We start from the raw sequence: 13753 nt of genomic DNA, 5'->3' as shown, positions 1-13753 counted from the left end.
CGCAAGGCTGGGAGCCGCGGCTCCCGGGACAGCAGCACTTACCTCCCCGCGGGACGGCCTGCCATGGCTGCCGGCGGAGCGGCGAGCTCAACAGCCCCGGGCAGCCACCCGCAGAGCGGCCGCAGTAACGAGGCCAAACCCGCCCGGGGGCTGAGGGGCCTGCGCCAGCCTAAGTGTCTCAGCGCAGGCATCGGAGGTGCCAGCACGATCCCCGAGATCAGCCCCTGCCGCAGGCCAGAGATTCCCCGCGTACACGTGTTCGCACAAGCACAGAGCTCTTTACCGCGCTGACATTTATGCTATTTACACACCAAGAATTACCTCTCCCTTGAGGTAGCTCGCCAAAGGCCAGCTCCGCACCTGGAGTTCCTGCAGGATCCACAAACCGGGTACTGACCTCTGTACCTGCTGCCGCTTGCAGAGCAGGGTAACTTGCACGATATAAAAACCAGCCAAAGAGCAGAGCAGGGAGGAAATAGAGGTACCACCATCCCTTCACTCAGCATTTCACCAAGCAGTGGTCTAGACATAAATGCAAGAAATGAGAGTTTGCATCCTTCCTGTGGTGAAGGGATTCATCCCCAAAGTTACCCTGAAACAGGCATAACCCGAGGCTCATTCCTTGCATTAAAAAAGCCCTAATCAAATATTCACTGAAGCAAAGTGGAATTTGATTAATAGGATTGAGATGCCTAACCCAGATCATGCTATCAGCCAGTAGCTGGGGCCTCACCTGAGAGGTGGATGCATACCACTGGAGACAGAGAGGAGAATTAGCATCCCTCTAATGACTTAGGACCCCACGTAAATGGGGTGTCTGTACCAACATGACCCCTTCGCAGCTTGATCCAAAAAATAAGCTCATGGAATCGAATCCTACACAGGAACAGACACCTTACTCCTTTACTCTTAGGGCAAGATTTACAGCCCACTCATTCTAGCACTTAAGCATTCCCCCCTGACTGATTTAGGGAATACAGTGGTTAATATTTGAAAACCCTTTGCATTGAGGAGGAAGGATGCCCAAGAAAGAGATCTCTACAGATCCCACAGCTAGGCTTCAAAGTTCAAACCTAAGTCTTCTTTGTGACACTTCATACTATGGGAACAGGCAAACAAGGGACCATATGGAAGACAAAATCAGATACAGATATGTTACTTACTGAGAGATAGCAATATAATAAACACTGAGCGAACAGAAGACAAACAAGGTCCCAGGCACGCTTAGTGTCTTGCTTGGACAAGACTCTATTATACTGCTAGGAAAGCTTCAGCATACTTGGAAGACAGACATAATCAAAACCCTTTATTCATCATCACATCTTAAATCTCTTCTCTCCCTTTGTGCCAAGCAGAGAAAGAGAACATGTGTTACATACCTTTTAGACATGTGCACCTCATTGCTCTCCAAAACACAGTTTCTCTTGAACTTCCTACTGGCTCAATTCCATCTGCATAACCCTGCTGTATGGCTCATATTTAAGTAATAACTAATGTGTCCCTAAATCAAGCCAAGAGACTCTGGGATTGGGATCAAGCTCTTAATCAGCAGTGCACAGGTGCTCAAAATCAGCACCTTCAAAGCCTTACAAGGTTTGGTGTTTTTCTTAAAACCCATCACATGGATCACAACTGGCTTCTAGCTTTCAAGCAAAAGTTTCAAAACCCCAAGGAAAGAAGGCAGAAATTATTATATTTTTTAAAATCTAAACTATCATGTGATTTAGCACTCTGACACTATTTTTAAATGCTTGCACTTTGGCAATACTTCACATATAAACAGATACCAGCTTGCGGATAGACATATTTTTATACATAAATGACACTAGCCAAAGACAAAAAGTATTTAATTTTGCATACCACCTGCAATGCAATGTGAAGACTCAACATTCAGGAAGTTCGGTATGTAGGGTTACTGCCACGGTGTTAGTTTAGCATAACTGCATGTTCTTTACATTTTATTAATGCATGGTTTTTACAAACAGTATTATCTTTTATGTTTACATCCCTAATTATCACCTCTGTGTTCTGAATTTCTCCCTTCCTCACTTTTCCTAGGAATGGGGAAGAATAGGAAGGAAGAGAGAAAATCTGTGTCTGTGTTTTAAAGAGCTTTAAAACTATTTGAACCTGCCTAGAGGTGTAGTAAATGACCAAGTTAAACGTTCATTTCAGATATGTACTTGCTGAATCAAGGAATCTGCTGCATGGAGGAAGTTCCTAAGATAGCCTGATAATCAGAATAGTCTTGTTTTCTACTTTAATGACACCACAAGCACTTTTAAAAATTCTGAAGAAAGGAGTAAAAGGAGTGATGGTAGTGACTCGTACCTTTTACACACTGGGGGTCACTTGCCCCTGACTTTTGCATGTTCTTACTGCTTTCTACAGAAACATCCAAATTTGAGTAAAGTATCAGGTAAACAAATAAAGCTTTTAAATCAAAATGAAGAGGGACTGCTTATTTGATAATCACTGATCTGAAACTAGCCATCTACACTTGTCAGCAACTAAGAACTTGGAGACTGAGTTATACAGAAATCAGGGCACTGAAAAATGGTTTTCAGTCCTATCTAGCTGTTGCTGTTTTTCTTAAATAACACAAAACCAAATGAAAACGGTATTCTTTCATGTGCATAAAATATATACAGTGATGACATATGCTATGTTTATAACCACTCACAAAGCATATTGATACACATTATGTTTGTGCCAAGAGTACTTGACAGATACCAAGTTTCCCTTGAGCAGGGCTCCTAAAACTTGGTTACACTCTTTCAAAGCAGGCCACTTAATACAAATTTGTAATCTGACTTCAATGTCAGAGATCACAAAACAATAGTTTATTTGGAGCTACTTAAAGTTATGTAACAAACAGTAACATAAAAATTTAAACTATTTCAGAAACGTCTCCCTAGCATCTCTGTACTCTGGCATGAACAACAACCACTAAATCCCAGTCTACTACAGGCTCACTATTCTTCGTACAACACTTATTTTGCTGCAATATGATTCTACCTTTCATTGGTAAGGCTTCTGCCCAAGATAACAAAGACAGGCAGTAAAGTTTTACCTTTCTGCTAGAGTATTTTATAATGGAAAAGTCAGAAAGTAAGTACTTCATAGAAAAAAAAATAAAAAAACCTCCAGATGGTAATATAAGAGATATTCAACTGATCAGCCCTGATTTTCTTAAATCTGATCTAAAACAAAACAATCGGTTCCCTAAGGAGAAGAGAAAATGGTTCATGGATTACTCTGCTAATACAAAAATAAATTCTAATCAGTACCTCAGAGTACTGCCAAAACATGTATTAGTTTCCCACATAAGCAGTTTACCAAGTTTTCTTTCAGGGGGACTTTTCTATGCATCTGCAAGTTCCCGGAACCTACTTCTCTGTTTTGGAGAAGATTGCTGGAAAACTTATCTTACTCAGAATATAGCTTAATCTTAAAAACGACATTGAGAAACACTTTCAAACATAGCCTGAACTTCAGATCTTAAAATTACTTCCATAAGCAGTCAGTGGGGAAAAAAACAAAACAAAACCAAACCAACCAAACAAACAAAAAACCAAAAAACACCACCCAAGCAAACACAAATTAACAGTGCTTTTTTACCTGCAAGAAGAAAAAACCCCAGAGTTTTCTGGTAACTACGTTTTATTGTTTTCTTTCATTTTTGATAAAACAAATCCTCATAGCTGCAGTGCTGTACAAGTAATAACCATCTCATTCATGTGCTGTTTACAGAACTGCCCCTGCATATATCAACTTTGGTCACTAAGCCACAATTTCATATATTTTCAAACTATCACACCAACTGACCATATTTAACCTCATCTTCTATGTTCCAGGAAGCAACCCACTTGACCAGTTTTCCATCACTGACTTACTGGTATGGAAACGGTATCTGTGGTGGTCAAAAAGCTTACATTAAATCTGCTGACTGATCAAACACACCAGTGGTTGTGTTACAGGTGTGGCAATGAAACATCATTCTACATTAACCTTCTGAAACTTTCAATTGGTACAAAGTCAAAACAGAAATACAAAATCTTTCTAAACCGTATGAATAACTTCAGTCCATACCTACAGTGTGCCTCAGAAAAATCTATAATTAATCTGATTCTTATTTGGTACTTAGACTTTTTATTAAGAAAGGACAAGGACAAGAACCTTGCACAATATCTACAACATTTTCTCCTTGTACTAATTTACCACATTTTCCTAATAAATTATTGCATTTTTGCAGGTTATCAACTTGCCAGGCAGAGGTAAGGGCATGTCTATGCTGCCCACTAAAAGTTAGCATAGGTCTGCTGAAAATAACCAGGAAAAGTAGAAGTAGGACTGCAGCTTTAGGGTAGTTTCATTTATATTATGATACAACGAGCACTGTATGTGTAATTATTCATGTCATCCAATACTTAATGCCCTGTGATATAACAAAAAATGCCTGGTACTTAACAGTATCTGATAAACATTTTGCTGTTCTCCAGTTTCCTAGAACTGTTCCTCCTTTTTTGTTTTTCTTGAAAGAACAAAAAAGCGTTTAAGAAGAAACTAGTGAGAAACACTGCAATTGGCAAGTTTAAAAGTGAAATTGTGAAGGCTGCAGAAAAGCCCCTAATGTATTGTATAACTGATGCTTTGTATAGCATATACTAGCAGTACTATAGTCCAGAAAAAAACCCAACTCCCGAAGACTCTTTCAACACAAGTCTGGTGGTACTGAGTGAGGGAAGTCAAGTGTTACTTGATACAGAGAAAACTGGTAGGAAAGAGAACTAAATGAAAAGTGAAACAGTTGCTGCTTTTTACTCTTCTCAGAACTCAATCAGCTCCTCTCATAGGGCTCAGACAGAAGTTCCACACACAGGGATCAGTTGCACAATTCTTCAACTCTTGTGATGGGAGGCAACGATGAATCAAATACCATGTATCATATACTCAGTGCAACGTGACTGGAAATTTAGTGCAGAGCATACAAAAATTGCTGCAACTGGCTACACAAAGTTCAGGAAAACAGAGAACCAAGAGCATGATGTTGTAACACGCCTTATCAAACCTCAGCGCATCGCTCCCTGTGTACTCTAATCACTGGTGACTGCCCTTTTTTTTGGTGGCAGGGGAGCTTTGAAATTATATATTCCTCCTCTTCAAACCTCCCTTCTTCACATAGTGAAACAAGGCCCAAACTCAGAACAATGTGTAGAGGACTCTTTATTTTCGAGATAACAGCTCTGAGGCAGAATCTGCTGTACATGTTGTATGCCTATGAACAACATTACTATGTGTATACACTGTTAGTGGAGGTGGCTGGATTTCCTTACAATAAAACAAGCTTTCTCCAAGCCTGTGCATAGCATCCTATCTCCCAGTTATGGTCCAGTAGTATCAGTTATCAATTATCAGTGAAGCCATATAATATCTGGTAGATGAGTAGCCATAAGTTTACATGTTCATTTAGACCCTTCACAGACTGCAGGTTAGCCACCGCTGTTTTCTAGAATACAGAGCCAGAGAATTGGGTTTTCAGGCATTGATTTGAAAATAAGATTCTTTAGATAAGAGTAGATAGAGCCATACTCTTTGAATACTATAAACAGAAAATCTATTTAACCAAGGGTTTCCTTGTAATTATCCTTTCTTAAGCATAGTATGCCATGTCTCTGTCATACGTAAAAACAATAGCTGTGCCCCAAGGAGCCTAAATCTTTGTCCAGTGACTCCACTATTGCCTGGGTTCTTTTTACAGCCCTACATACCATCTCCAGCTTAAGGAAGTTTCCTCGGCTTTCATTATAATGTCAGCTGTACAAAAGCATTAAGGATTTGAATGGCTCATCTATCACTCACTTAGATTATAGGGCTGGTAGGTACTCTCCTCAGGGAATATGATGTCTTCTTTCTAATTCTCAATGACACAATTCAAAAAAGGTGTCCCAAAGAGTGGAACCTAACCTGTAAATGTCTGTTGTGAAAAGGAGACACAACAAGACCTGATTTTTTATAAAATATCTTCCTGTGAGTTGACAGATGTCTGCCTCCAGGGTCCAGGCATCAAATTCTGTTTCAAACTCCTGTATCCTTTGCCCTCCACACTCCACAGTTTATAAATCAAAATAGTCCTTTCCTCCCCACTTTGAATCATATGGGGAGAGGGGAAGACACCAATTTCAAGTCTGGCGTGGGCTTATGTTTTCCAATGACTTTAGGAGAGTCACAGTAACATAACTGTAGTCACAATTAGGAAAATATCTCCAATTAGCTATAACAAAATAGAAGAGAGAGACAGAATTACTCTGTGTGAACAAGAGACACACATAAGCCTGTTGTAGCTTCCCAGGACTTCCATTCAGCTCTGCAAGACAAACCAAAACTATGAGAGCTGAATGAGAAGGAGCAAAAGTTTTAGCATAGCAGCAATCATAAAGCACAGGGAATCACATTAGCTACTTGTGCAACAGCAAATCTCAGCAAAGTACTAGCCAAGAAATAAGGATAGAAAACAAAAAATTCATTGAAATCTGTCATAGGAATGAAGAACGCTTTAACAATTTCACCACATCTTTGTTACTCATATTGTCTCATTGTACTCAACGGAGACAAAACTCCACCTTCTTACAATTCAGCATTTCCAGTAGAAGTTTCTGAAGAAGTTTTTTTTTTGCTTTCTGCCAAACTGTTAGATTATGCCACTCCTACACAAGTAGAGACGAAGATATTATTTATAGTAAGTGGCAGGAAGCACTGGTGTGAGCTGTTTCTAGGTCCATTAAGGCAGCTGGGACAGCCCTTAACTTCTTGAGCAGAGCCTGGGAACCCTGACTGGTGCTACCCCACACTTCTGGGCCACTTATGCTCACATTTCTTCCTAGCACAGACTTAGTCTGCGCTGGCCTAAAGGGTCTTTTCTGCCACTACAGTCATATCACCTATTCAAACAACAGGAGCCACACACAGAGAATTACTCTTCTGCCAGGAGGCCTCCACCTCCACTGGGTCCTTGTCAGCAGTGCTCCATCAGTTTAGAAAAGGGGATTTTCCCTAAAGGGACTCCCAGTTGACATGGCTGTGGCCAGTCCAGCTTTACAATGTAGAGAAAGATAAAATTCTGAGACTAACTCCCCCTTCATCCATAATAGCCTTCATTTTAATTCCTTTTCTTTGGCATCTGTTTTATAAGCCTGGAGAGTTCACATTTTCAAGATTTTATCCAGAACCAGGAACTTTCCTCATAATAAAGAAAACTGAGATTAATGTATTATTTACTTACCTTCGGAACATGGACTTTATAAGAACACCACACTATTGCAAGACTCATAATAAAATTAACAGTGCAACTAAGCAAATCCACTTTCTCAAGGCTACAGGCAGAACAAGATGTTGCCTAAAACTACAGAAAGTTGCTATGGGCAAGGCCTATCTACTTGTTTGCCTATGTCAGCAAAATTCATACAGAATAGCTGATGTATGTCAAACTTACAGACTGCCAGACCTTCCTGATCTCGCATTATTCCAAAAGCAGCACCACTGAAATGAGCTAAGTACAGTGCTTTTCTCTCTTCAGTACGGAGAACAGAACTAAGCCTATAATATGGGACAGTATCTCACGCTCAAATTTCTTGTGCAATAAGGGAATTTCTCTTTCAAGTTCTATCAAGTTTATTTGGGATCATTCTTATGCCTACTGCAATAGCAGACAATTGTACAGTGGTAGCCTAACTGCACGACTCAGATTTCTGTGACTGCTCTTTCCAAGACTTTTCACCTTCTCTTCTAACACTCACCACAGCAGTGCTTAATGCATATAGTGGAGGAGAGAGGGTCTAGAAAAGGAAACTGTTGGGCTTCTAAGGTTCTGTTTTAAACAGCCCCCATAAAAGGTACAAAACTCAAACAACTTGAAACATGTCAAAGGCTGTGTTTTGAGATCACAGTGTTGTGAAACCAAGTTATCAGGACACCATGATGCATGCTGAGAGTAAGTTACAATATGAGCAGCAAGCACGTCTAAAATATGTTAGTTAGCACTTTAACAAACTTCAAGAGGACTTTTCAGTCACAATCAGATAACTTCTCGGAGTGAACATAACTAAGAAAGCATAATTATTTGGCTCATTAGAAGAGAGCCTCTTACTACTGGCTCAGTAACAAGGCAACTGTTGACCTTTAACGATTTATTCATATTTCTGCCTGGGGATAAATTGTGGGTATATATTTATACACACACACACAGACACACACTTATAATCCTTGTACCATTTAACTAGATTACACAAAAAATTTTCCCCAAGGGAAACAAGATAAAAACACAACATCTATTGTTTGCAAATGTGGCCACAGAAACCTCAAGTGTGCACACCATGCAGCCTTAACTCTTGTGCCCTGAGGAATTCTGCTAACTACTGCTCTGTAATTTATGTGTATAGGAATGGAGGGGAGATCTCATGCTTAACATTTGGTAGCGATATATCTGAAACTAAACTCAAGTAAAGAAACAGAATGCCCTTGTCCACAGGAAGGTGTTCTTTTCCTTGGTTTAGATCCCAGGGCCAGGTTTAAACAGCAGTGCAAGTATCCTACTACTGTTCTGCTCAAGTACTTCCAATAGCAGAGGTTAGTGAATAGAGAGATTACTTCTGCCATCAGAGTTTCAGCCTTGTTTAACTATTTTGATGAAATTTCAGCATTTTGATGAAATAGGTGAAATGCCAAAAATGCTAAATAAGCACCATTTCAGTTTGGCTTTTCAGTAAGCACTCAAATCAGACACCTGTTCAGTAAGACCTGTATTAAGGTCACATCTTACTTTGCATAGATCACAGAACAATACTGATCAGATAACAGCATTTACTTACAGCTAATCCCTAGCTGCATTAGAAGGGGAGGGGCGGGGGGGAACAGTTTATCACAATACCAGTGACTTGAGGTAGAATTAAATCCATGTCTTTATTCTTATATCCAAAACATCTTGCCATTTTTCAATGAGTTATCACTGAAAGTGATATATGGTGAAGTAGACTGACTTTACAACTAAATACAACAATTTTTCCTTGCATAGCATCAACCCATGGCCAGGTCTTGTCAGCCCCATCCTGTCAGCCCCCACCTTCTCCATACAAAGAGTTAAGAGGAACTTCTCTACATACTCATTTTAGGATCAAAACACATCCCAAAATTTTGGAGATAGGAATTTTTGTCCCTTTTTCAGAACATCCTTGATACAGATAGAGAAATCAGGAAATCATGTAAATAACTACTTTGGAGTGACGAATTGATCAATTTTGAAGAGTGCTATTGTTTGAAATAAAGTTTACCCAACAATGACTCTTCCATTTCTAGTGGAATTCCCTGATATACTTTTTGTCTTTTCCACCATGAATCCTCTTTGGGATCAATACTGGTCCTTACTTCTTCTGTATCTGTTTCCCTTCTTTACGGTACCTTTCTATTATCTTCAGTTTTGATCACCACTATTAGAGCTGATGTATACAGTGCTGTTTTACTTCTGCTGGTGTCCACCTTTTTGTCAATTATGAATGTGCCCATCCTTTAGTTGAACAGCACAGTTCATCCTAACTGGGATTCACTCCTAGCTTCCTCCTGCCCTGAAAAGCCAGTAGCCCTCAGAACCTGGGGTGCATTTCTGCCACCAAAGCATTTTCACGTAAACTCTGGGTAGCACATAAAGCAGAATTACATTAGTTTCTATTGATTTTTATTTTTACATCTGCCCTTTAACTTAGCTCGAGCCTCTATATTTACATAAATGCCTGTATCTGCACAGACATTTTAAATCACCCCCCTTTGCTAAATTCGTCATTTTCTTCCCTTCATTCCATTTTTAGCACTATCTTCAGATTAACAGATTTCATATTCAGATTTATTTAAATTCATATTTAATGTCAATTAACTTTGATTTTAGCAATAAGGCTGAGTCCTGTTTAGTCTGTTTTTTTGGTAGATAAATAATATCTTACAAAAACTTTTTGCCAATGTTTAGAGGAAAGAATCTAGCAAAAGTAACTAACTAACAGATTAGAAAATTCCCTTAACACTAACATCTTCCATCCATACTAGTCATTACAATGGTTTAAATAATTTGCAACATTTTGATGACATTTTGGTCTTGAAGTATGTGTGCTACCTCTCTGGACTTCAGCATCCACAGTGCTGCAGTCAGACAGCTATAACACTGCCAGCAGGGTCTGGGTGTCAAACAGATAGTTTGTGACACTGTCTTCTGCAGCTCCATAGGCAGTTATTAATGTATGTATCTTGTGTGTCTTAAGATACACCGCTGCATATCTTAAACCACCTACTTCCATTCAGCTCATGCTATAGACTCATATACACCATGCTCCCTTTCATTTCAATCACCAGGGAAAGACATATTCAAGACAAATGCCTAGTGTTTCACTGTGCTATTGGACAACAAAATTGCTGTGAATAAAGACTGAGAAGAAGGAAAAGAATTTAAAATTACATAGAAAGATAAAACTTCAATCACTTTTCTTACTCTATTCACACAAATATTTTTCTCACCAAGAAAACCTGGAGCTATAAACAACAAAATAGAGAAGGGAGTACCAACCAGTAATAAAAAACCCCCCACATGCTTGCAACACAGATTTAGCCACTGACATCTGGAATACACTGTAAGCCTGACTAGCTGTGTCTCTGTTGATGACATGGGAAACCATTGGCAATATACCAGTGACTGTAACATGAAGGACACAATCAACAGTGTATTGTGTCAAAGCATTCACTTTCTCAGTACAGTGGAAATGCAAATAATTATGGCTGACACTTGAGAAAAGAGTCCCCTTGAAAAGATTAATTGTAGTGACTCTGGCCCTTCTCTTTCAGTAAGGCCATTCAGATGTTTAACCAAATCATCCTAATTTCAGAGGCTGTACCGAGCATTTTGATGAACAAGTTTTCAACTCCTGTCTCAAGCTTGCCAGTCTACAGCTTTCTTCTCTCTGAGGGACAGATGGGTCAAATGCCACCTGCCTCAAAATGTGAATCTTTTACTGTCTCTTATAATCAATTAGAACAGTTAAAATCAGAGTAAAATTACTTCAAGTTTTATAGTGAAATAAAGATTCCTGTAGCACTTTTGCCTGTAACCTGGATATCTTTTATTTAAAAATATTTAACAGTAATAAAGGATTAATTATCATAAAAGAGGATGTAAATGTGTTGAATTTATATATACTCCTCTTAAAAAGTACCTGTCAGTGTCATCAGAACTCTCTGAGGTTTTTAAACATGCCTATTACAGAGCATCCTCATGCAAGTTTGCCAGATTTTTCTGACTCAGCTTTGGCTGGAGCTGTTCATTTATTCCCAGAAGCCTTCCAGTTTACTATAAAACATGTGCTTGTTTAATGCTTGTGACAAGCTGAAAGTTCACAGCAAGCTGTAGTGTGAGAGGCAACAGATCCTAAACATCTAACTGCAAGAAAGCAGGCCGTGGTGGCCTCGTGCAATTCATTTGTCTTTTTTATTTTTAGTTTAGTTTCATAACTATGACTTATAAGTACAAAAATCACCTTGCTTTAGATCTGAGTCTTTAGTGTCTTCTCTAGCAGTTTTTAAACTCAGCAACTTCAATCCTGGATAGTTCCTTCAGGCTTCCTGAAAACAGGAGCTAGCTGGAAGATGCCAACTATACTAATGCCTCCATCAAAAGAATACCATCATGAGAGCACATCCTTGCTCATCAGAGTCCACTCAGGAGACTGACCTCAAGACACTAAAGCACAGGAAAACAGATTTAATTAAACTCTGCTGCTTATAGAAATCTTTTTTTTTTTTTTTTTTTTTTTTTTTTTTTAAATCCACTTACTACTTCTCTTTCCTCCTTTCCCAAAGCAAAGACCATTCACTTACTGGCCTCTCCACAGCCCAAACCACAAGCTTCAGCATCTAAAGCACAAAAGAGAAAAACAGTGCCTGCTAGAGCTGACTTCAATCTTAACCTTGTCCTTAGGTGATAAGAGGAACTCCCATCAACAGAACAGTTCTGCCTTTCACAAACCTGCCAGAATTTCACCTCTGCCTCCCCCCTCCCTCCTGCCAGTTGTCCTGTACCATTGCAAGGCTCCATTAATCACCCCATTGCTGGACAACAAGGGCTCCTTCCCCATCACGACCTCTCCCTGTGGAGGCATGATGGTAAACTGGGTGAAAACTTGGGACAGTATCTTTAAGACAGCTGAAGTCCTCCGATTGAATTCTGTGCTAGCTCAATTTCTCCCATTCTCTTTTTCTTGATGTTCTAAGCAGAAGTTAGCATTAAACAGTAACCTTTGAAGGAAATCTTCACCACCTACGTTTTTGTGTTGAGTTGACCAAGACCTGCATCAAATTGCAAGCATACCTCAGGGGAGAAGCTTTTCTGTCTCTCGTTCAATTTCCTCTGGATTACGAAAATATTACGACATTTGAGAAAAGATTCTGTCTGTCAGTGATGAACACACAATCTCTAATGTTTTGCTGCTCCTTTTCTAGTGCCAGGGGAATCGGGGACCAGTCAAATTCATAGAGAGCTACAGAGATGTACAGAAACCAGCAGATGGAGACTAACTCGTTTAGGTTCCAGCGATGGCCGTGGTAGCCCTGGGATTAATGGCAGTCTGCAACTGCTCCTTCAGACTGCAGAATAGAGGCTTGGAAAATGTCACACTGCATAGCAGAGTCAGCTTGACAGCTGACATAATTTATTTTATGGATATAGCTTGCTTACAAGTTAAAAATCAACAGGAAAGCAAGCTGGAAGGAGTAACAAAGCAGGCAAGTAATGTTGAATATCTCTCTGCTTGCAAAGCCATTCAGAGAGACCTCCCAGATCTTACAGCAGTGCTGCACCACAGCTTGAAATGGCTCTGAGTTTGACAAAAAATAAAGTCAGGCTCTTTGGCATGTGGCATTTCTCCCAGTGCAGACAGCTTTCATCACACCTGAAGGAAAGAACATTTGGCATAACCAAAAGCAAAGTATATTTCAAGAGCTACCATCGCCACAAATGTTTCTGTTTCTGGAAACATTTATAAAATTTCTTTTCAGGTTGCAGTCTGATAGATCCCAGACTTTCTCTTTTCAGCAGAGAAACCATCAAGTTAAATAAATATACGTTTTTCAGGTTACAAATTTGTTTAGGATAGCTACAGGTCACAGAAGGAACTATTTATAGGCCCAAGGAAAAGGCACTTGCATTTGTTCTTAGTGGTGAGTTTGGGTTTGGGTTTTGGTTTTGCTTTCCTTGGGGTTCTTTGCATGGGCATCCTTAACTTTGCCACTTCCTGATTTACATAACCATTATCTGAAATGTAGGTGGTTTGTATAGGATTGTGTTATGATTTTAGTTTTTTATTTTGGTTACAATAAATAAAACAATACAGAGGAACCCTAAAAAATAAGGATAAAAAGGAATGCAAAAGCAGACATAGGGCAGCAAGAGGCAGGGATGGTTAATTAGGGAGAGTGAAAAGGATTGAGTAATAGTGAAAGGAGATCGAGACACAAACTGTCCATGGTAACCACTGTGAAACCATGTAAACATGTAAATACTGGAACTAAAAAGACAGCCAGTTTAATTAGTCTTATAATGAGGAGGAGCTAGCTTTCTGATGTTTAAAAACAAAAAAAAAAACCCAAACCCAAAACTAACAAAAACCAACTAAACAAAAAACCACATACACACACCCAAAAAACTCCGAAAAAAAAAAAAAAAAAA

The 13753-nt window shown here is 39.4% G+C and overlaps 1 protein-coding gene across 1 annotated transcript in view; it reads right to left on the bottom strand.

Moving 5' to 3' along the window:
* Window positions 1–79, bottom strand: part of TNS3 (tensin 3) — a 200180-nt gene extending 200101 nt beyond the window's left edge. The window contains exon 1 of the mRNA XM_026841769.1: window positions 43–79. Coding sequence (XP_026697570.1) covers window positions 43–65 — 23 coding nt within the window. The 5' untranslated portion in view covers window positions 66–79. The remainder of the gene's footprint in view (window positions 1–42) is intronic.
* Between the last annotated feature and the right edge of the window lie 13674 nt (window positions 80–13753).

This window comes from Athene cunicularia, assembly GCF_003259725.1.
Source record: "Athene cunicularia isolate RWA chromosome 2 unlocalized genomic scaffold, athCun1 chr2_part1, whole genome shotgun sequence".
Lineage (NCBI taxonomy): Eukaryota > Metazoa > Chordata > Aves > Strigiformes > Strigidae > Athene > Athene cunicularia.
Note: the sequence above shows the minus strand (reverse complement) of the source record. Positions and strands in the feature narration are given on the sequence as shown.